Source organism: Jaculus jaculus, chromosome 3 (assembly GCF_020740685.1).
Source record: "Jaculus jaculus isolate mJacJac1 chromosome 3, mJacJac1.mat.Y.cur, whole genome shotgun sequence".
NCBI lineage: Eukaryota > Metazoa > Chordata > Mammalia > Rodentia > Dipodidae > Jaculus > Jaculus jaculus.
This window is the reverse complement of record NC_059104.1, coordinates 188,291,012-188,313,147: the sequence shown is the minus strand read 5'-3', so window position 1 is coordinate 188,313,147 and position 22,136 is coordinate 188,291,012. Positions and strand designations below refer to the sequence as shown.

The 22,136-nt window shown below is 51.6% G+C and overlaps 1 protein-coding gene across 1 annotated transcript in view; it reads left to right on the top strand.

Annotated features, from left to right (window-relative positions):
* Slc6a5 (solute carrier family 6 member 5) overlaps positions 1 to 22,136 on the top strand; it is a 54,076-nt gene that overhangs the window by 21,011 nt on the left and 10,929 nt on the right. The window contains exons 7-12 of the mRNA XM_004650816.2: positions 6,567 to 6,701; positions 9,096 to 9,199; positions 12,403 to 12,527; positions 17,293 to 17,405; positions 20,377 to 20,508; positions 21,472 to 21,571. Of these exons, the coding sequence (XP_004650873.2) occupies positions 6,567 to 6,701; positions 9,096 to 9,199; positions 12,403 to 12,527; positions 17,293 to 17,405; positions 20,377 to 20,508; positions 21,472 to 21,571 (709 nt within the window). The remainder of the gene's footprint in view (positions 1 to 6,566; positions 6,702 to 9,095; positions 9,200 to 12,402; positions 12,528 to 17,292; positions 17,406 to 20,376; positions 20,509 to 21,471; positions 21,572 to 22,136) is intronic.

Sequence of the window (22,136 nt, the reverse complement as noted above, 5' to 3'; positions counted from 1 at the left end):
TTCTCCAGACAGAAATGCGCTGCACGCCCCACGCTGGGCTCAGACTCATGCTTGCACGCAGCTCCCCAAGTCCCCAGTGGCTTCTGGTGATATTGCAGGGGGTGCTTGCACTTACAGGCAAGGGACCTGGTGGAGCTTTTGATCTTCTCTGAGCTTTTCTTTAGTATTTCACCCCCTAAAAAAACTGAAAAGCAGATTTCCTCATCTCCGCTATTTTGGGAGATGTGTGTTTGCTCATTTAAAGGTGATGGTCACCGGAGGGGTGATGTCTTGTGCCTGTGTTGAGGCAGCTGTCAGAGCGCCTGGGCTTTCCACTTTCCAGCCTCCGTGGGTGTCCCCATCTGTACAGTGAGAGTCAGGATCAACTCCGAGGACCCTGCCTCTCAGAATGAGCATGTGGGGCGGGGCTGGTTGGTTTACTGAGGCTGCAGAGGGAAGGCCTGTGCTGCAGGGCGGGGGAGGGGGTTCAGCATCCCTAACACAGCCAGGAGACTGCGTCGTGCAACCAGCCAAGTGCCTGCTCAGATTTCCATGAGCAGAACAGCCTCTTATGGCTGGAGACGGAGACAATGTGGTCTAGCCATGGTCCAGTGACAAGGCCAGAAGGAGTTTGGCAGAAGAGGTGATGGCAGCCTTTTTGGTGGCATGAGGAAGGAGACCTGGTGGATCCAGAACCAGGTTAAGTGTTGGAGGGATGGCTCATTGGTTAAATAGTGCTTCCTTGCAGTCTGACTGATTTGACTGATTTGATTTGATTCCCTAGCACTCATGTAAATTGTAATACAGAAAGTAGCACATACGGCTAGAGTTTGTTTACAGCGTAAGGAGGTCCTTGTATGTTCATTCTCTCTCTCTCTTTCTCCCTCTCTCCTTGTCAAATAAACCAAAAACAAAAAACCACTGGGGATCAGATTAATCTCAGTTTAAAAACTGGCTTTATCACTTTCTAGTTGTGTAACTATGGCCAAGCCACTTACTCTTGGAAGCTGTTTATCACACTAACTGGGGAGAGCAGTTTGTGTTGTACAGGATGCCATAGGAGTAAGAGAATACATGGAAGACGCCTGCATATGGCCGGTTCTTTGTTGATATCCGTGCCTTTCGTCTTCCTTATCATGAGTGCCTGATGGGTCCGGTGACAGCTCGAAGGAAGTGGCCTTGTTGGATGGTGGGAAGAGCTGGCAGCTTTGTGCCAGGCTGTGCTGACTGCTACACAGGCATTGTTGATTCCTCTTCACAGACCTGCTAGGCCAGCCCCCTGGTGGCCACTTGACAGGCAGAGGGGCCACCGCTCATGGAGTGAGAGCAAGCTGCCTGATGTCACGCAGCTTTTATGTGTCAGGGCTGGGATTTGAACCCAGGTCTGGCTCACTGTAAAGCCTGCTGGGAATGGGTGGGAACATGAACCGAGTTATCATTTGCCTGAAGTCAGGAGCCTGCACTCCGCCCAGGCTCAGCTGTGTCTAACCACAGGCCTGTGGGCAAGGCCTAGATGCACCACAGTTTTATTTTGCTTATTTGCTATATGCAAGGCTAAAGTAAATATTTTACAACATACTGTGTGTGTGCGTGTGCCAAAGGTCCACACAGACATCTTAGTCATTCTCTACCTTAGCTTCTGAGGCCGCAGTTTCTCTGGGTGAACCTGCAACTCATCGATTGGACTGGACCATGTAGCCAGGGAGCCCCGAGATTCCACACCTGGCATTTATGTAGGGTCTGGGAACTCAAACCAAGCTCCTTATGTTTGTATAGCAAGTGCTTTATCTGCTGAGCCATCTTTCCAGCCCTTCAAAATTCTTCTGAACTTTGTTTTCTTTTGGGTTGGCATGGCATTATAGACAACTCTTTAAAATGACTACAATTTAGTCTGAATACTACATTTCATAGGCTCTTTGGAGCAGGAGGCTTAACACAGTCTGGAGTAGTAAGTTTGGTAAGTTTGCCATTAACATCTCCAGCTTAATTCCTCATTCATGAAGAAAGGCTTCCAACCAAACGTCAATGATAACTTTATCTACCACCAGAAATAATGACCCACAAGTTTTCAATCTGCCTGGGCTGCAGGGCTCCTTGGAAAGCTACCTGAGAGCCGCAGTGGGGCGGAAGAGGGTCTGCGGTGGGCACCTGAGAGCCGCAGTGGGGGGAACAGGTCTGCAGTGGGCACCTGAGAGCCGCAGTGGGGCGGAAGAGGGTGTGCGGTGGGCACCTGAGAGCCGCAGTGGGGGCAGCAGGTCTGCGGTGGGCACCTGAGAGCTGCAGTGGGGGGAGCAGGTCTGCTGTGGGCACCTGAGAGACAATGAGGCAGGAGCAGGTCTGCGGTGGGCACCTGAGAGCTGCAGTGGGGGGAGCAGGTCTGCGGTGGGCACCTGAGAGCCGCAGTGGGGCGGGAGCAGGTCTGTGGCGGGCACCTGAGAGACAATGGGGCGGGAGCAGGTCTGCAGCGGGCACAATGGTGGCTCCTCTTTGATGGGACTCCCACACACTCTCCCACGCGTGTGCAGCAGAGATGGCCTCCTGCTCCCACAGTGTCCTCAGTCACCCTAATGACACTGGTGGCACCTGAGGGGACAGAAACGGTCCATTGCTCCCCTGGAGACAGAGGCCTCTGAGCGGCTAGAACTACTGGCAGCTGAATGTCATATGAACCACCTGGCCTTGGGGAGGCTCTGCCTCAAAGTCCTGGCAGCAGCGTGAGGCTGACCTAATCAGCCAGGGCCTTGACATGTGCGCAGGGCTCCTGCTGTGCGGAGCGTCTCAGTGCCCCTCCTGCCAGACATAGTTCATTACTGCTCACGTTTAATTCCTCTGACAGCCCATCCTGAAGCAGGTGCACTCACAGCCACCCGACACAGGGAAGCAGCAGGCCAGAAAGCCTCTCGCACACCTCGGGCAGCCCCAGGGTTTACAAGCCAGAGGTCCCTTTCTCAGTTCTCCAAGAGGACCATCTGCCCCTGCACAGGAGGCACACCCAGGGTGAGGCAGGCAAGTTCCTGAGGTGAGGATTTAAGGCAGCACTCACTCTCAAGCCCCACAAGTGCAGGGACAGCATCTGCAAGTAGTACCTCCTTAAATCTCACACCCACATACCTCACTGTGTCCTCTTAGCATTCACCTAGACTTTATGACCTTTAGCCCATAGAATTTCACTAGAGAAAAGATGGCCTTGCAGTGACTTCAGGTTTTGATCTTGGCGCAGGCTGGGAGTTTGTGAATGAGATATTGAAGCCCTTGTGAATTGTCTTGAGCCCAATTTTTCTCTGCAAAATGGGACCAATGTACATACTGTACTATACTATATTAATATAAGTACCATGCTAATGTACCTACCACGCTAATACACCTACTATGCTAACACACCCACGATGTGGATACTAATAGACCTACTATGCTAACACACCCACTATGTGAATACTAGTACATCTACTATGCTAACACACCCACTATGTGGATACTAATACACCTACCACACTAATAGACCTACTATGCTAACACACCCACTATGTGGATACTAGTGCACCTACTATGCTAACACACCCACGATGTGAATACTAATACACCTACTATGCTAACACACCCACGATGTGAATACTAATACACCTACTATGCTAACACACCCATTATGTGGATACTAGTACACCTATCACGCTAATAGACCTACTATGCTAACACACCTACTATGTGGATACTAGTGCACCTACTATGCTAACACACCCACTATGTGGATACTAGTACACCTACCACGCTAATACACCCACTATGAGGATACTAATACACCTACCACGCTAATAGACCTACTACGCTAACACACCCACTGCGTGGATACTAGTGCACCTACCACGCTAATATACCTACTATGCTAACACACCCACTGTGTGGATACTAGTGCACCTACCACGCTAATAGACCTACTACGCTAACACTATACTAATATAACTACTATGCTCATGCACATACCTACTATACTAACTCACCTATCATATTAATACACCTACTATACTATTGTACCTATTATACCAACACACCTACTATGCTAATATACCTACTTGTTGTAGTTACTTTCTTGTTGCTGGGAGAAAATACCTGACCAAAAGCAGTTGATGGGAGAAAAGATTTGATTTTGGCCTCCAGTCTCAAGGGGAAGCATCATGGTGGCAGGGAAAGATGGTAGAGCAGAGGCTGACAACACTTCTTGCCTTGGCAGGTGGAAAATAGCAAGATAGTGAGCTGGTTGAGCTCTGGCAAGTTGGAGCTGAGTGTAACTCCCCAAAACCCATCCCCAGAAATGTTCGTCTTCCAGCAAGGTTCTCTCTCCCAAATAGCCATCGGCTGAGGACCAGGCCTTTAGCAGGCCTGGGTTTCGGGGAGCCACCTGAGTCAGACCACCACACTGCTGCCCTGCTTCACTAATCACAGGCCCGCCACACAGGGGGCTCTAAGAATGGGGAAGCCGAAAGTCACTCACAGTCCCATGGAAGCAGCTGGCTGCACTGGCTGTAGGAGAGAGGGAGGAAGGAGTCTCAGCAGCTCTTTGGAGGCTTCTGTAATCTAGGGCAGCTCTCCCCGACTTCCTTCTTCCATAGCTTTATGTTCCCATCGGACCCCAGTCAGGTGGGCCTCAGTTTCTCCTCCCTCCTCATTGTCTCAGTGGGATGGGGAATCAGCCTGATCAGACCATGCCCACCTTGTAGGTCTCCTCTCCCAGCCCCATCTCTCAGCTGGGTGGGCCGCCTGGGGTTTGGTGAGATTCCAAATGTCCTTGGGCTTAGCAAGAATGTCTCTGTGTGCAGAAGGTTCACTTTTCATTCAGATTTTAAGGGGACATTCTTTGGGACCAGGAGGAAGGGGAGACTGCTGTCTTATGGGTAGGACAGAGGCATCCTGGTCAGTGTGAAGAAAAGCAGTGGCCAGTTCTCCTTTGTCTATAGTCCGAAAGTGAGAAGGCCTTGAGTGTAGCTTGAGAAGAGAAGTCGCTTCCCCATTTCCGTGCTTGGCAGCTCCTTTTCGGTATGAGGAAGGAACTTTGGAGCCTCCTAGATCCCCTCTGTGTCTCATACTGCTTAGTGTCCCCAGTCCTGTTTCTCTTTGTGGGTCACCCATTGAGCCCCTCCAGCCAACTATGAGTAGCACACTGCTGTCACCTCTGACGCATGAGTGGGTAAGCAAGCCATTTCCCAGTATGGCCCAGCTCACAGGTGGAGGTGTCCGGATTTGAACTTGGGCCCCTGTGATTGTAGAGGCTGAGCTCTCAAAGCTGACAGTTTCCCCATCTACCGAGTCTCCATCCCCTGCCCTTCCTTCACCCTGAGGCAGGGAACAAAGTGCCTCCCATCAACTCCCAAGACAACCCGTCCTCAATTCTACTGATGTCTCCACCCAGGTGTTCCTGGACCCAGTCTCCCCCTCTTCCAGAAGAGTTTGGGAGTCTCTTCTGTGTGCATGCAGGGCCTCCCATGCTAGGACCTCCCCAGGGTCTCAAGCCACCCTGTGCCCACCCTTGGCTTATCTTTCTACTCTCTTGGTGGTGAGTGGATGTTGCTTTGCCTTCACCCTCCCACCTTGCCCGCTTTCTCCGGTCACCCACCCGCGTTGCCAAACACCTTGTAGCTGCACTCATCCTCCAAGACCCAGCTCAGGAGTCCTTGTTCCACACTCCCAGGACAGGCAGAGTGTCCTTCCCTGAATCTCCTGTGTGCAACTGCTTTAGTCCCCTATTCAGACATTGGCCCTGGGTCTTCTCCACATGAGTCCTTTTTTTCTCTCTGTGGCTCATCCCTGGCAGAGCAGCTGCTCAGAGGAAGTCCTCAGAGGAAGCCCATGGAACATAGCTGCACTTAATGATCATCATCAGCTCATTGACTATGCACACAGCATCTCAATCCTTAGGGCTGCTTCTAGAAAAGGGTTTTTTATCCCCCCTTTCCAGCTACAGAAATGGACGTTCAGAGAGCTTAAGAGTCTGTCAAAGGCCACCTCCACGTCAGAGGTTTGGTGCCATTTGAAGCCATGTGTCTACTTTTAAGATCATGGTCTATTTCTTCATGAAGCTGCTTCACTTAGGGGGTCTGTGTTAGCAAGGATCATAGGTTTAAGCTGAAAGAGTCAACTCTAATGGTGAAATATGGATCTCCCCCAGAAGCTGGGGAAAGTTTGTACACAGAGCCTCCCTCCCTCCCTCCCTTGTGGCTGCTCATGTAGTTGTTCACTCAGGGGCTATGAAGGGAGATATCTCTCCCAGCCTCCTGCCTGTAGACCGCATCACCTGCAGACCTGTCCTTCTTAGAGTCTGAATTTCTGGCTCTCACCTACCTTCTCATGTCCTGAGTCCTGATCCCAATCCCTTCCTTCACCTTAAGGCTCGATAGACAGGTAAGGGTGAAAAGTACTTCTAAACTTGTCCCTACCTGACCCTGGTCCCAGCACCTTCCCTGCTTTGTTTCCTAGCAGAGCCTGCAGGGAGCTCTTTCTCTGGATTGCGTGCCGGGTGACACAACCCTGTCACCTGGGGCAGTGGTCTCTCCCAGGAACGTGTGCTCAGCTGCTTCCCTCTGTCCTGGCTCCTGTAGGTGGTGTATTTCACGGCCACGTTCCCGTACGTCGTGCTGGTCATCCTCCTCATCCGAGGGGTCACCCTGCCCGGAGCTGGAGCTGGCATCTGGTATTTCATCACGCCAAAGTGGGAGAAGCTCACCGACGCCACAGTAGGCTCCCTTTCTGTCAGCAGGCCTGGGAGGGCTTCCCCACAGTAGGCTCCTTTCCCTCACAGCAGGCCTGGGAAGGCTTCCCCACAGGAGGCTCCCTTTCCCTCACTTCAGGCCTGGGAGGGCTGTGCCCACAGTAGGCTCCTTTCCCTCACAGCAGGCCTGGGAGGGCTTCCCCACAGTAGGCTCCTTTCCCTCACTTCAGGCCTGGGAGGGCTTCCCCACAGTAGGCTCCCTTCCCTCACAGCAGGCCTGGGAGGGCTTCCCCACAGGAGGCTCCTTTCCCTCACTTCAGGCCTGGGAGGGCTTCCCCACAGTAGGCTCCTTTCCCTCACAGCAGGCCTGGGAGGGCTTCCCCACAGGAGGCTCCTTTCCCTCACTTCAGGCCTGGGAGGGCTTCCCCACAGTAGGCTCCTTTCCCTCACAGCAGGCCTGGGAGGGCTTCCCCACAGGAGGCTCCTTTCCCTCACTTCAGGCCTGGGAGGGCTTCCCCACAGGAGGCTCCTTTCCCTCACAGCAGGCCTGGGAGGGCTTCCCCACAGGAGGCTCCCTTCCCTCACAGCAGGCCTGGGAGGGCTGCTGCGGCTGGGGTGCTTGGGGTTGGGCTGCGCTCCAGGGGGCCGCTTGGCAGAAGAGACTTGTCTTGCTCTCCCGGGGAACCCTCTGCTCTCGCAGGGTTTTGGTGGCCTGGGTGAATGATGCTCCTAGGATATGCTTAATGACAAGTGGGCAGCAGAGCGATTTTGGGTCCCGCGCTGGTGGCTCTGCAGCTGGAGTAGTGGGACAGGCGCTCATGAAGACAGAATCCCATCCAGTAGCTCTGGTTGGTTATGGTCACAATCCTCATGTGTTGGAAGGAGGGTTTTACTGTTTGGAAAATAACAGCACAAACAGTCTTAGCCCTTTAAAGGCCTCAGATACCTTCGAAAACATCTTGCTCTTGGACCAGCAGACCCTTGAACTTTGCATGTTCATCAGAGGAACATGCTAATCATCAAATTCACAATCCAAAAAGCTCCAAACAAGAGTGTGAGTAATGAGAGACGGATCTTCTCGCTGCAGTGAAAGCTGTGCCTTCGCACAGCATGTGAAGAGCGTTGACTAGGGCTGAGCTTAGCCGCTCTGAACAAAGCATTTCCGTTTAGCGTCAGCCTACACAAGGTGACAGTTTACTTCACGCTTGCGGCAGATAGTCAAGGACAAGTTGAGTGGCCCATGATGTCCCCACAGACTCAGGCTGCGATCCTTCTGACCACCATCCTTAGAGAACAATCTCCCTGGAACTGCCGGTGCCCAGTGCATCGCACCAGCATTCCCAGGAGCACAAAGGGGCGAGGGTAGAGGTGGAGAGAAGGACCCTTCCTCTTTTAATTAAAAAAAATATATTTTATTTATGAGATAGAGAAAGAGGAGGAGAAGGAGAGAGAGAGGCAGATAGAGAATGGGTATGCCAGGGCCTCTAGCCACTGCAAGTGAACTCCAGATGCATGTGCCACCTTGTGCATCTGGTTTTAGATGGGTACTGGTGAGTTGAACCTGGGTCCTTAGGCTTTGCCGGCAAGTGTGTCAACTGCTGAGCCATCTCTCCAGCTCTCCCTTCCTCTTTTGCAGAGGAGAGATGGCAGAAGTCCCACCTGAGTTGTTTTCCCACAGTTGGCCGGACCCCGTGCTGTGACATCTCCCGCTAGCTGCGCTCTTCCAGCTGGAGAGGCTGGACGCGCAGCGGCCTTTCAACCTATCACAGCTTTGTTTCTAGGGGACGAGGAAGAATGCGGCCGGATGGGCACAGACCCTGCCAGCCACACACTTGAACTCTGCCTTTGTGTTATTCTAAGCACCATTTAAAAACCAGATTCAATTTAAAAGATTGGAGGGCCATTATCTATACTGTGCACATCTGCAGCTCGAATGCTGGGTGACCTGGAGTTTGAGGACAGTCAAGGGATCGCCAGGTTGAGCGGAGCTGGGGAGGGCATGGCGGCGTGGCATGAAGCTTGCTCTGCTGGGATGAGGGTCCAGGGACTTCCGGTCTTCAGTACCAGCTGCTGTAATCCACTGGAAAGTCAATTGAAAAGATTTTTACTTTTATGTTATTTTCATTTGTACTTTGCTGCTGTAGATTGTGCCTTAGTGTGAGTCGAGAAAAAGGGCTCTCCAGTGTGCACACACAAGGCAGGACAGGCAGGACACGGGCAGTACTTACTGCACCCCTCACTTTGCATTGGCTTCTCCAGGTCATTTACTGACTTTGGTTCAGGCACAAGGGAGGCGCCTTTTCCATTTGTTTCGGTGTCCAAAGCCACGGTGCGCCTGATTGTCCAGGAAGCCGGTATGATCTTGTCCCTGAGGTCCTCGCCTTCAGTGACCTCACCTGTCCTCTCCTGTTGCTCTCAGGTGTGGAAAGATGCTGCCACGCAGATCTTCTTCTCCCTGTCTGCGGCCTGGGGAGGGCTCATCACCCTGTCTTCTTACAACAAGTTCCACAACAACTGTTACAGGTGCGTGCAGCCTCCCGAGACCTGGGGGCATCTTGGAGTCACACAGAAGGCATTTGATGTTGACTCTCCTGCAAGGTGCAGGCAAAATGTCTTTCTCTGGGCATCGTCTTGACATCTATAAAACAGAGTATGAGATTCTTGTTGTGAGGCAGGAAGTGATGCAGGCAAGGTTCCAAGAGCAACATTTAGCCCCTAGTAGGCATATAATAGTTTGCACATAGTAATGTGTAATATTCAGAGCAGGTACTCAGTAAGTGGCATCAGCTATTATCATTGTTAATGCTATTATTATTTAAAAAAAATTTGTAGGAGATATTTTGTTAACCAAGAAAAAGACAGGAAAGTTACAAACTTGTCCTTTTCTTCAAACACTTGGTGTCCAGGTGATGAGTACGGTTTTTTAGCTCAGATTGTCACATTTATAAGAGAGTGTATTGAGCAAGTTTACTTGGTATTAAGGAAGAATAAAGGGCTAAGGGAGATGGTGTAGTGGATCAAGGGCTTGCTGTGCAAGCATGTGTGCCTGACCTTGAATCCTCCGGGCCCACGCACAAGCCGGATGCTGCAGCAGGAGCCTGCAATGCCAGCATGCCTATGACAAGGAGTGAGCTGCAGACAGGAGAATCATCCAGAAGCTTGCCGGCTGGTTAGCCTGGCAAACACAGCAGTGAATAATGAGAGACCCTCCTCCAATAAGGTGGGAGGTAAAGACCGACACCCTAAGTTGGTCTCCGACCTGCACATGTACGCTGAGCCTTTCAGGCACCTACCTGTACCTGCATGCATGAACGTGAACACACACGCGCACACACACACGAATGTAGAACTGAGAACGTGCTCCGTGCATACTTACTGTACTCTGCAGACATCGGTCCCCCAGACTCAGTGTCCCAAGCACTCGATAACACACCTCTGGGAGTAAAGGGCTGTGCTGAGAGCCAACACAGCGCTGGCCACATTAGATCAGGGCTGTCCCTAGGCTCACGTGCCTCACGCCATCCATGTGGACTGGTCAGCCCTGCTTCCGTTGGTTAGGGCAGCCATGGCTCACGCATGTGGGGTCACGTGAAAGCAGTCTGAGCCGCCAGGCACGCCTGGCTGGACGGTTCGTGTGGGCTGCCACCACAGCAACGGTGTGTTGTGGGAGATTTCCAGAGCGTTGACAAGGGAGGGCCGAGCTTTCCTCAGGCATCTCTGAAGCCACAGCAAGGGCCGCGGAGGCAGCGCTGAGGTGAGGTGCATAGTGGGCGCACTCCCAGAGCAGCGAAGGGAGGGGAGTGCCTTTCCCACGGCACCAGGGGCGCGTGGAGGGCGCAGGCTCGTCGAATGGGGCAGCCGTGTGCGTGCGGGGCCGAGGGCATGGGCCCCAAGGGGCAGCTGAGCTGGGCTGGAGAGAACCTGTGGCCAACACTGCAGCCTGGCAGGCTTGTCACCCACACTCGGTGGTTCCCGGTTTGGCCTAGAAGTCTGAGAGCCAGGGTCAGAACCGGCTTGTCCGGAGATCTCTCTTCTTGGCGTGTGGGTGGTTTTCTTCTAATGTCCTCACCTGGGCTTCCCTCTGCCCGGCTGCACCCTAATCACCTCTTCTTATGGTTGGTGGGACCCCACTGTGGCCTTGCCTTAACTTGGTTCCATTTTAAAGACCCTCTCTCTTAGTGTTGCCTCGCTCTCTGGTATGACATATTCTACATATGACATATTCACAGCAGCCTCGAGCCTCCGATGCTAGACTTAGTGTTTGAACTGCTTTGGTCACATCTCTCAGTAGCTGCCAAGGCCGAGAGGACTGAGCCCCACCCAAGGGTGATGGAGTGTTGTGTTCCTTACCAAGAACGAGGCTGTGTGGTGTGGCGGAAGAACCCAGGCTGAGAACTGGGAAGTTTGCATTCAAATTCCAACCCACCATGAAGTAGTCATGGTCTTCCCCTGAGCCTCAGTTTCCAAATAAGTAAAGTCAGCAAGTGTGTGCCCCTTGTGGGTGCTCCCTGCACACCTGCTCAGTGCCAGGCTGAACAAGGGGCAGGCAACGTTTTGTTCTGTCTCACAGCAACCTAAGAGAGGAAAGGCCGCCATTCAAAGTCAGATGTCTGAGGACCGAGCCAGCGATGAGGAGGAGGGCGACTGTGGCGGAGATGCCAGCCTCTTTCCTCTCCCCCTTGTCAGCTACTTCTCTTGTTGCTGTGACAAAACAGATGACAAGAGCAATGTAAAGAAGGAGTGCTTATTTTGCCTCACAGTCCATCACCGCATGGCGAGCGCATGGCAGGAGCTTGGGGCAGCTGGTCACTGCGCCCACACGGGCAGCAGAGAGACCCCCACGCTGGCGCTCCGCTCATGTCCTCCTCCATATGTAACCCGGGACCCCAGCTCATGAGACGCTGCTGCCCGCATTCAGCATGGCTCTTCCCGCCTCAGTTAAGCAAATCTAGAAACTGCTTCAAAGACATGCCCAGAGGTTTGTCTCGGAGATGATTCTAGATCCTGCCAGGCTGACAATGGAGATTAACCATGGCGCCTCACTTTTCCATCTCCACCTCATGTGTCCGCCCCAGGCGGCCCTCCCTCCCTAATGTCACTGTGCTCTCCCTCTGTTTGCTGTTTTCTTCCCGGGGCTCCTCTCTTAGCACCTCCATTTCCGCTCTGATGGATGGATCGTCCTTTGCCGCTGGGATGGCCTTAGTCAATCTGGCTGCTATTCCAACCTATTTTGGGCTGGGGAGTTTATCAACAGCAGTCATTGATTCAGGTCCCAGAATATTCCATACCTGGTAGGGCTCCCCGCCCACTCCAAAGGTGGGCCGCATGGCTGCAGCTTATTTTATTCGGGTGTCGGTCCCTGCACAGAGCAGAGGCTCCGGCATCTTAGTCCTTGAAGTGCTCCTCTTGTCACCCCTAATTACGTCACCCCTTAGTTACGTCTTGGCGCAAGACTTCTCAGAAGACAAAACATCTAACCCTCAGGAATCGAGGCCCAGCTCTCGGCCAGGGTTGGGCGGTGGATGAGTCTCGGGTGCGTCTCGGAGCCACTTTTGGGAGTCTGTGTGTGGGCAGCCTGCCTCTGTCCTCACACACGCATATCTGGAGGTGGTGTGTCCATGGACACACATGCACATGTGTGCACGAGTACATGGCATGGATGCACTCTTCCCCTTGTCCCTCCCGTGCACGAGCCGTGTGTCATGTCAGACTGCTCTGTCTTCCAGGGACACCTTAATCGTAACCTGCACCAACAGCGCCACAAGCATCTTTGCTGGATTTGTCATCTTCTCCGTCATCGGCTTCATGGCCAACGAGCGCAAAGTCAACATTGAGAATGTGGCTGATCAAGGTACCTGTCACCCTGCTGTTAGGAGCTTATACCACCAGTTCCTAATTTATGCCAAGCTGGGGGGTTAACCTTCTGGGACAGGTGGAATGTGGGGCGTGGGGGTCCCAAGTGCCCTTGACCAAGACAGGCTCTGGTAGGACGCCCAGGCAGAGTTGAGTGAGTATCTTTCCCGGAGAGATGGCTTGGGGGCCAGCTTACCCCCCTCTCCTCTCGTCTGTCTCCCTTGCTCTCTTGGTTTTGCTCCAGCTGGCGAGAGTCAGAGCTGGACCTGTCCCCCCAGACTGGGACAGGGAGGGCTCTCAGGCAGACCAGTGCCCAGAGCCTCTGTGGGCAAGCTGCTGTGGGACGGCGGGCCCTGGAAGCGAGTGCCGGCGCAGAGTGAGCACAGACCTCGGGGTGCCTTTCCTGACTTCCTTGCTGGCTAGGTCCCTCATGTCCCCAAGGTCGCCTGCTCAGCTAGCAGTGCAGACTTGCAGATCTCCCCACCCCAGGGGGAGGCTGGGCGATGGGAGGATGTGTCTGTGGAGTGAATGTTACCTTCCAGCTCCATGACCCCAACATTTGCACAATGCTCGTGACTCTCAGAGAGCTCTCATTTCACACCAGGAGTCCTTATTTCTAGGGTGGCATTTGTAGGGCGAACACTTAAGATTTTGTTAGCTCTACTCCCCCCTTTCCTGGTGCTACGAAGGATTAGGGTATTTATAGGGTTTCAGTAAGGTGGGGGGCTGCACTGTGGTTTTTCTTTACCTGTCTGGTCTGAATCTCTCTAATCAGGCATCTAAGGATGATGAGACAGTGATGAGATGCAGAGGGACATGGCTGTGAGCCATGGGTCTTGCTGGGGACCCGCCTTCTCCCAGGGCCTCTCTGCTGTCCTCAGGGAGTGGCATAGGGCCAGCATGGGGGCACCAAGCTCTAGAAACATCACCTTTCTGGCAGCTGACCGGCTTCTCCTGGCTTCCCAGGGGTAACTAATTACTGCTTCCTGATAGGAACTCAAAGCGTTAAGGAACCAGCCTGTTGGGGGGGGTGTCATTATCTCTCCCGGGAGTGACAGTCCCCAGGGATCTTTGGTTCTGCAGCAGGGCACTGAGTGTGAGCTGAGCCGAGATTTCTCCCCTTTCTCCAGTTGGGAATTCTCCAAGTCCCTGGGAGGCAGCACAGACAGGAAGAAGGCTTCGTTCTCAGAAGTGCCTGAGCTGCCTCCAGCTGTCCTATGGCCTCAATTCTTCCCAGCACAGTTGCTGAGCTAGACAACTTCTGTCCCACTTTCCAGCAGATCTGAGGCATTTCACGTGAGCGTGTGTGTGTGTGTGACACCACTGAGCCTGTTGAGAACCAGTGCCTGAGCTGCCAAAAATAGTGATTGGTGACATGCAGGCCATATAAGTTCACTGTTTAGAGCTCTTTCCTGGCCTAGCAAAGGGACTTGGGGGGGTTGAAACCCAAACAACATTACTGAATTCTCTATGTGCAAAGCAGCCTGTATTTCCCTGTGAAATCCCCCTTCCCACTAGCATGCATTTCCTCTGCCTTGTCTAACAATGGGCTTGAACCAGGTGTGTTAATGGTCCCTGGCGTCATCCCCTGGAGAGAGAGCAATGAGCCACAAGACCTACCAGACCCCTTGGGGAAGTGGCTCATACTGTAGCCTGTAGTTTACAATCTTACTTCTCTCCCCAGGCTCAAAGGAGGCTCTGCAGGGTATAGGCAGGTATCTGGGGTGCACCCCACTCTGGCCTAGCTGGGCAATCCTATTAGCATACAGACATGTAGGAAAGCTTTGCTGACTCAACACTGGTAACTAAGCTTTGGTTGTCAGTCAAAACCAGTGTCTGGGCCTAGGGAGATGGCTCAGTGGGTAAGAGTGCTTGCTGAACATGTGGGAAAGCCAGAGAGGGTTTGAGGCAGTCCGAATTCGATCTTGAGTACCACATGAAAAAGGTGGGCATGGCCACTAATACTTGTAACTCCAGCCTGCGGGGAGCAGAGATGGGGATCTCTGGGGCTCACTGGTCAACCCGTGTGACTGAAAGCAGTAGCTCCTGGTTCAGGGACAGACCCTACCTCAAGGAAACAAGGTGGAAGAGCAGTAGAGGAGGCGTCCTGATGTCCGTCCTCCTCAACCTCCACGTGTGTGCGCGTGGGGCACACACATGCATATAGCACACACACCAGACCACATTTACTATACATGGAGCACTCACATGCACAAAACCAAAACCCAAGTGTCTCTTTTATGGTCTGACCTTACTATGTTTTGTTTACCACTTCCCTCTCGGGGAGACCATTCAAATTACCACCCAAATCTCGGCCACATCAGAATTTTAGGGGACGGGGATAGAGTTGGCAACAAGACCTGTTGTCCACTGTACTTATGAGAGACCATGGGGAAGGGACACATGCTCCTCTTAGGAACCTTCTCGAGAGAAGCTGCTTCCAGGGGAGTCTGTCAAAAGCTGCCTCTCACCTGTGTGTGACTGGCAGTGACTCACTTCCAGAATATATTCTGAAGCCCTACAAAGATGCTTCTCCCGGGGCAGAGGGACAGGTTCAGCTTGGGTGACAAATGCAGGTGCGCATGCTCTCTGCACTGGTTTGTGACTCAGTCATCCCGACAAGGAAGGGCTGCTCCCCAGCAGAGACTATGCCGATGAACGCCCTCTCAGACCACGTGTCCCTCACCGGGGCCCCAGCCTTTCACTAAGGCACAGCAGTGGAAGCGCACATTCTTGGAGAATGTGCCTGTGACAGGTGTTACCACAGAGCGGACACCTAAGCAGTGCACTGGCCGGAGCCCCTGGCTGCGGCGTCAGCGCTCTGTGATGAAGGAGTTTCTCACCGCAGCATCTCTGGAGTCTGTCTGCAGCAGCCTGCTGACATCCAGAGTCGTGTAGATCCCTGCTTTCATGGGAAGAGTGCTAATAGCCTATGTTCCTGAGTTTCCAGTATATTCTAAGCCCTCATTGACACAGTTAAGCCTCCCAGAACACCATGAGGGCAGCTTCTGTTATTCTCTGTATCACATGAACAGGAGACTTGCCTGTGCAGATGGAACAAGAGCCTCACCCATGGCCCCACAGCTAGGAAGAGGCAATCCTTGTGCAGCTGGCCCTTGGGCCACTGGTGGCATTGCCTCCTGATGGGAAGGAGGAGGAAGACATGGCTCAGCCCTCATCAGACAGGCCATACACGCCTGTAAATATTCAACAGTATGATTCATGTGACATCACGACTCTCCAGACTCCTTGACCATGTGGTATTTGCTGTCACATCGCTTGCAGAAGGGGTTTTCACATGAGTATTGGGAGGTGGCTGAGGAAGCAGGCTGAATATTTTGAATCAGTCCCAAAGTAGGATCCAGAAATGGCTGATTTGTGTTTAAGCAACCCACCAAAGTCCTGTGGTGGTGACCGTTCAAGACTGTCCTGCCAGCTTTCTGGGCCTGACTCTTGCCTCAGCATTATGCTGGCTTCCCCACCATCTGTATTTTAAATCTGTTTTGAACAGAACTTTAGTACAACCTTTTCTTTTATGGTTCACATGAGGGGCCTTTGGAGGCTGGCTCTGGAATCTGTTCAATAAGTGACAAGGTGGGGGAAGGTCTCTTAGGTGTTCGAAGATTTAGATTTTAAATACTTTGAGGCTCTACACGATAATACTAGGAACTATCCCTGATAAATTCCAGTCTTAAAGAGTGCTAGTCTGGGGTTTCCAGGTCCTTCCTGTGCCACATTATCACTTAGCTTTGCTCACAAGGGCAGTCTCTAGGTGTGTCTGGCAATCTAGCAATCTTCCCAGTGAGGCTGGGAGGCAGGTGGGCAAGCTTTACAGCAGCCGAGTAAACAGAGACTCACATATCCCACCCAGGCCTGCATGCAGCATCCATAGGAAAACTTGAATTGGAACCTCCAGCTGCCAAGGTCATTCATTGTCCACTCATGAGCAAAGCAATATTCTGTGAGTGTTGGTGACGTTCATGGCTCTGTGCTTGGCGCATTGCCTGTTTAAAACCACACTGTAAGCTACTGCTGTTCCCATTTTATACATGTGCAAAATCAAGTCTTAAAGATTAAGTAGCTTCTCTAAGTTTGCAGAGCCAGTAAGGGTTGAGTCTGGATGGGGAACCGATCTGACCTCCAGACCAAATGCAGCCCCAGCCATACTTCACCACCTCTCTTCCTCAACCAATTCCCAGTAGATGAACATAGCCCTGTCTTTACCACACAGGAGAAATAGCTCAAAGTGTTAGATGTTCACGTGTCAGTTCAGCTTCTCCTAGAGAACTGGGCGGGAGGAAGAGCAGCTGAAAGGGAGAAATTGTGTTTCTGGCCCATGAGTGGGATTCGGAGCTCAGCACCGATGGGTCTCTTGCTCGTGGGAGGCAGTCCTCTGCAGGGGAGGGTGTTTATTGTAGCTCCCTGTGCTCTGTGCAGCACATTGCCGGCTGTGAGAATCAAAACTGCCTCCAGACGCTGCCGAGGATCCCTTGGGGTCAATATCTACCACCATGCCAGAGCTAATTATTGTACTGGTATCCAGCTCAGCCAACAGAAGGAGAGAGTCTCCCATGTCATCTGAATGGGAGGTAGCCTGGTCTAGTTGGGGAAATGGGCAGAGGTGACAGAAAAATGTAACAGACTGTGGGGCCAGCATATAGCATGTAACAATTCAGGCTCTCAGGGAAGAGATGGCTCTGTGGGATCTGGAGAGAAGGCTTTGAGCTGGGCCCGCCTGCCACCATCTGTCTTGTTCCTTCTAGGGCCTGGCATCGCATTTGTGGTTTACCCAGAAGCCTTGACCAGGCTGCCTCTCTCTCCGTTCTGGGCCATCATCTTTTTTCTGATGCTTCTAACCCTTGGACTTGACACTATGGTGAGTCCCTTACCCTGCCTCATATTCCTTCTGAGGACCCTCTTTCCTGAGCCCCTTCCCTGCCCCATACCTGAGGACCTCTTTCCTGAGTCCCTTTCCTGTCCTATACTCCTTCTGAGGACCTCTTTCCTGAGTCCCTGTTTCAGCCTGCAGCAAAGGAGGCTGACTGTTTGTATACGTGTTTCTCCTGAGCAGTATGGGAATGGTGAAGTACCTGTCTAGGGCTCACCATAGACTTGTTTCATCTGTTTAAGATGAAGTCTTGTTACAGAGCCCAAGCTGGCCTTGCGCCCGTGATCCTCCCGCCTCAGTCTCCTGAGCCTGGAATCACAGGTGAGCTCTGCCACTCCCAGGTCACACTGACGTGCTTGGGTGCTGTGCAGTGGTGAAGGAGCCGTGCACTCTCCTGCTTCCCCTCTCTTTGTTCTCTGTACAGAGTTTTAGCCTGTATATTTCCTTCTCTGGCATCATTTTGCCAAAGTCAATTCTGTAGGCTGGATAAGGGATAATAATATGAAGTCAATTTTCAGGAAAGTGCTGTGGGGTTGAGCCTGCTGCAAATCATGCTGATAGGTGCTCAGAGTTTCGTTGTTGGGTGCAAAGAGGGGTTTTTCCCCCTCAACTAGAAGATCAAATGCAAGGTAACTGGAGGAGAGGAATTTACATCTCATGAATGCAGAATCAGGCTGAAAATTCCCTGATGGACAAATATGAGTATATCCGCTGGATTGCTCATAGGAGGCTTCTCTTCTCCTGGCTGGCTCTGTGGCTTGGAGCCCCATAAGGTGTCATCCAAAGGATGCCATGCTAAAACCCAGGCCTAGTCCAAACACAGCTTTCCTGGTGTAGCAGTCAGGTTCACATTGCTGGCAGAAATCATCCAACCAAGAACAACTTGTGGGAAAAAAGGATTTATTTTGTCTTATAGACTCAAGGGGAAGCTCCATAATGGCAGGGGGAAATGATGGCATGAGCAGAGGGTGGACATCACCTCCTGGCCAACATCAGATGGACAGCAGGAACAGCCGAGTGTGCCAAACACTGGCAAGGAGAAACTGGCTATAACACCCATAAACCCACCCCCAACAATACACTTTCTACAGGAGGTGTTAGTTCCCAAATCTCCATCAGCTGGGAACCTAACATTCAAAATACATAAGTTTATGAGGGATGCCTGAACCAAAACCACCACATTCTGACCCTGGCCCCATAAACTGATAACCATTTGTGATGTAAAATGCAATACATTCAGTCAAACTTTAAAAGTCCCCATATTTAGAATTTGCCTGTAAAATGAATTATGAAACCAGATGTAAAATCTTCTCCCTGAAAATGATGGCATAATAAATAAAATTCATAATTATAAAAATGTCCCCATATTAAAAATTATTTATTTACTTATTTGAGAGAGAGAGAGAATGGGCATGTCAGGGCCTATAGCCACTGCAAATGAACTCCAGACATGTGCACCCCTTGTGCATCTGGCTAACATGGTTCCTGGAGAATTGAACCTGGGTCCTTTGGCTTTGCAGGTAAGCACCTTAACCGTTAAGCCATTCCTCCAGCGCAAGTTCCCATATTTTTAATCAATCCTAATGATGTTCAAGCATCCCCATAATCCAAGGTCCTTTAACTGAGCCATAATACCAAAAATTTTCCCCAAAACCCATAATGGCACAGAATACACACCCACACTGCAAAAGATGGCATTTGGAGCAGCAAAACATCAAACTTTGTAGTTCCAAGTCCAACAACTCTACTTAGTTACAAATCTTCAAGTCCAATAATTCTAACCAATAATAATTCTACCCTTCCAGCTAGGCTACTCACAGTCCTGGAAAACTTTGTTCAGAGTGGCAGCTCTTCTTAGCAGCCATCTTGTGGTCCTGGCATCTCCACTGGGTCCCCACTGCAACCCACAGTTCATCCTCACAGCTCCATCAGGTCTCCATGCAGGCATCCAGCAAACCACTTCACACTTCCCCATGGCCATTTCCAAATCACAAGACCATGTTGTAAATTCAATGACCCTCTCTTTCCTGCATTTCTTATCCTCCACAATACCAGGTATGAGGCATATTTGTTAATCCATGGGGAAATAAAGCAGACTTTGAAGAACAGGACACTCCTTGAGCTGGCACAATCTCAAAGGTTGTTATCTCTCATATAATTGCAGCTGAATAGGCAGAAGTTTCAGCCCAAGATTTCATTTCTGTGCCATATCCCTCTGCCACCAGTCCATTTTTACACAAAGCAATCTTGCACAAGTTCTCAGGACATGGCCATAACAGCAAGCCTCTCACATAAACTTCTTCTAGCCCAGTCCCTTTTGCTTTCTCACCCTCACAAGCCACACCTCACAGTCCATAGTTCTTACCACATTCAGGTCTTTGAACTCTGACCAGAATAGTCCATCAAGCTGTACTTACAGCACTGCAAGGCATCTCTTAGGCCAAGGTTTCAAATCCTTCCACATTCCTATTGAAATTCAGCTCCAAAAGGCCAAAGCCACACAGTCAGGTGTCTAGCAGCAAATGACACCACTCCTTGGTTCCAACATTACTGTTGCAGTCACATTCACATTGCTGGCAGAAATCACCTGACCAAGAGTAACTTGGGGGAAAAAAAGGTTTATTTTGGCTTACAGACTCAAGGGGAAGCTCCATGATGGCAGGGGAAAATGATGGCATGAGCAGAGGGTGGACATCACCTCCTGGCCAACATCAGGTAGACAGCAGGAACAGGAGAAAGTGCCAAACACTGGCAAGGGGAAACTGGCTACAATACCCATAAGCCCTCCCCCAACAATACACTGCCTCCAGGAGGCATTAATTCCCAAATCTCCATCAGCTGGGAACCTAGCACTCAGCACACCTAAGTTTATGGGGGACACTTGGAGACACATGTGAAGGGCTCTGGGGGATCTTTGGGGGCCAGTTGGACTCAGATGCTTGTGTCCTGGACGTTCCAGTTTGCCACCATCGAGACTATAGTGACCTCCATCTCCGACGAGTTCCCCAGGTACCTGCGCACACACAAGCCCGTGTTCACCCTGGGCTGCTGCATCTGCTTCTTCATCATGGGCTTTCCGATGATCACTCAGGTGAGAGCCGGGTTGGGCTGGCATGCGGCAGGGCGGGGATGGAGGGCCGCCCCGCCTCCACCCTCTGTCCTTGGTCCGCATTGCCATAGCCAAGTCATTGCTGTCTCTGCTGGTGGCACGTTCTGTAGTGATTCTGGCCACAAAGGGAAATATGTCATCTTGCTAGGGAAGCCTGGAGCATCTTTGTAATTGAGATGTAGCCTCCTCGAGCCAACAAGGCAGCTGTGTCCTACTTAGGGAAGATGGGAAGCATAAAATCCAAATTTATCAACTGGATAAATGTCCAAGATGTCACTTAGTACATACAAAAGTCTGTGGTCTATTAGATTTCTTGTAGACCTGAATGAATGACTTGGTAAATTGCATGTTAGCTCACTTAGTATACGTGTTCCTCTCTCTGTCTCTGTGACCTTGAGTAAGTCAGTGCTCCTGGTTTTAGTTTCTTATCCGCACAATGATGGACTGGAATGAGTGGTCTCTGAGGCTCTTCTGTCACAGGGAGACTTAAAGAGTAAGGCAGACATTCAGGAGGATGTATAAGGAATGCTGGGAGATAGCTAACGGTCACATGAAGGTCAGTTCAGGCAGACACACGAGTGGAAGCGATCATGGATCGTTTCCAGCAAGCCTGTCCCGCCCCTCCACTGCTCTCACACAGCCACATCGTTACATGTTGACCTTTGTCTCTACAAAGTAAGTTGTCAAATCACTTTTTTTTCTGTGCTAGCTTTATTGATTAACTCACTCAGAGTCTGTCTGTCAAGGGATGACTCTGCTGACCTGGCCATATCTCCAGTTTACACTTCTGAGCAGGTGTGAGTTCCCGCTGTGGCAGGGACGGGAGGCCCTTTGACTCTCGTCTGCACCTGCTTGCTGCTCCTCAGGAGACAGGATTGGCAATTGGTGGGAGACAGAGCGCATCTCTAGGCTCGCTTGATTCTGGTGGCTTCTCTCTCCTGCTAGGGTGGGATTTACATGTTTCAGCTGGTGGACACCTATGCTGCCTCCTACGCACTCGTCATCATCGCCATATTTGAGCTCGTCGGGATCTCCTACGTGTACGGTAAGAGCCCCTGCTGCTGCGGAGAAGCTGAGCTCATGGGAGGGACCCCTGGCCAGGGAAGATTGCACACTTCAAGATCGGATTGCCTTCATTTCTGAGCTTGTCTCAGGATCACTAGGAGCAACTCAGCTGATTCAGTGTCAGAAACATGCAGGACTTTGGGGAGGACGGGAGGGTCTGGCATGAGCAGTTGTTACTGAGGACAGTGGCCAGCTAGGACAGGAAGGCTGGTGGGAAGTTACGTCAAGGTCTTGGCAGTGTCCACACCTCTGAAGTGGAGGTGAGGGTGGCTTTGCAGAGGGTCCATGCACACTGGTGAGAACAAACAGAGACATGCACACTGTGTCACAGCAGAAGATCTCTGGACACTAGTGAGAACAGACAGAGACATGAACACTGCATCACAGCAGAAGATCCTTGGTCACTGGTGAGAAAAGACAGAGACATGACCACTGCATCATGGTAGAAGGCCTCTGCACACTGGTGAGAACAGACAGAGACATGACCACTGCATCATGGTAGAAGGCCTCTGCACACTGGTGAGAACAGACAGAGACATGACCAC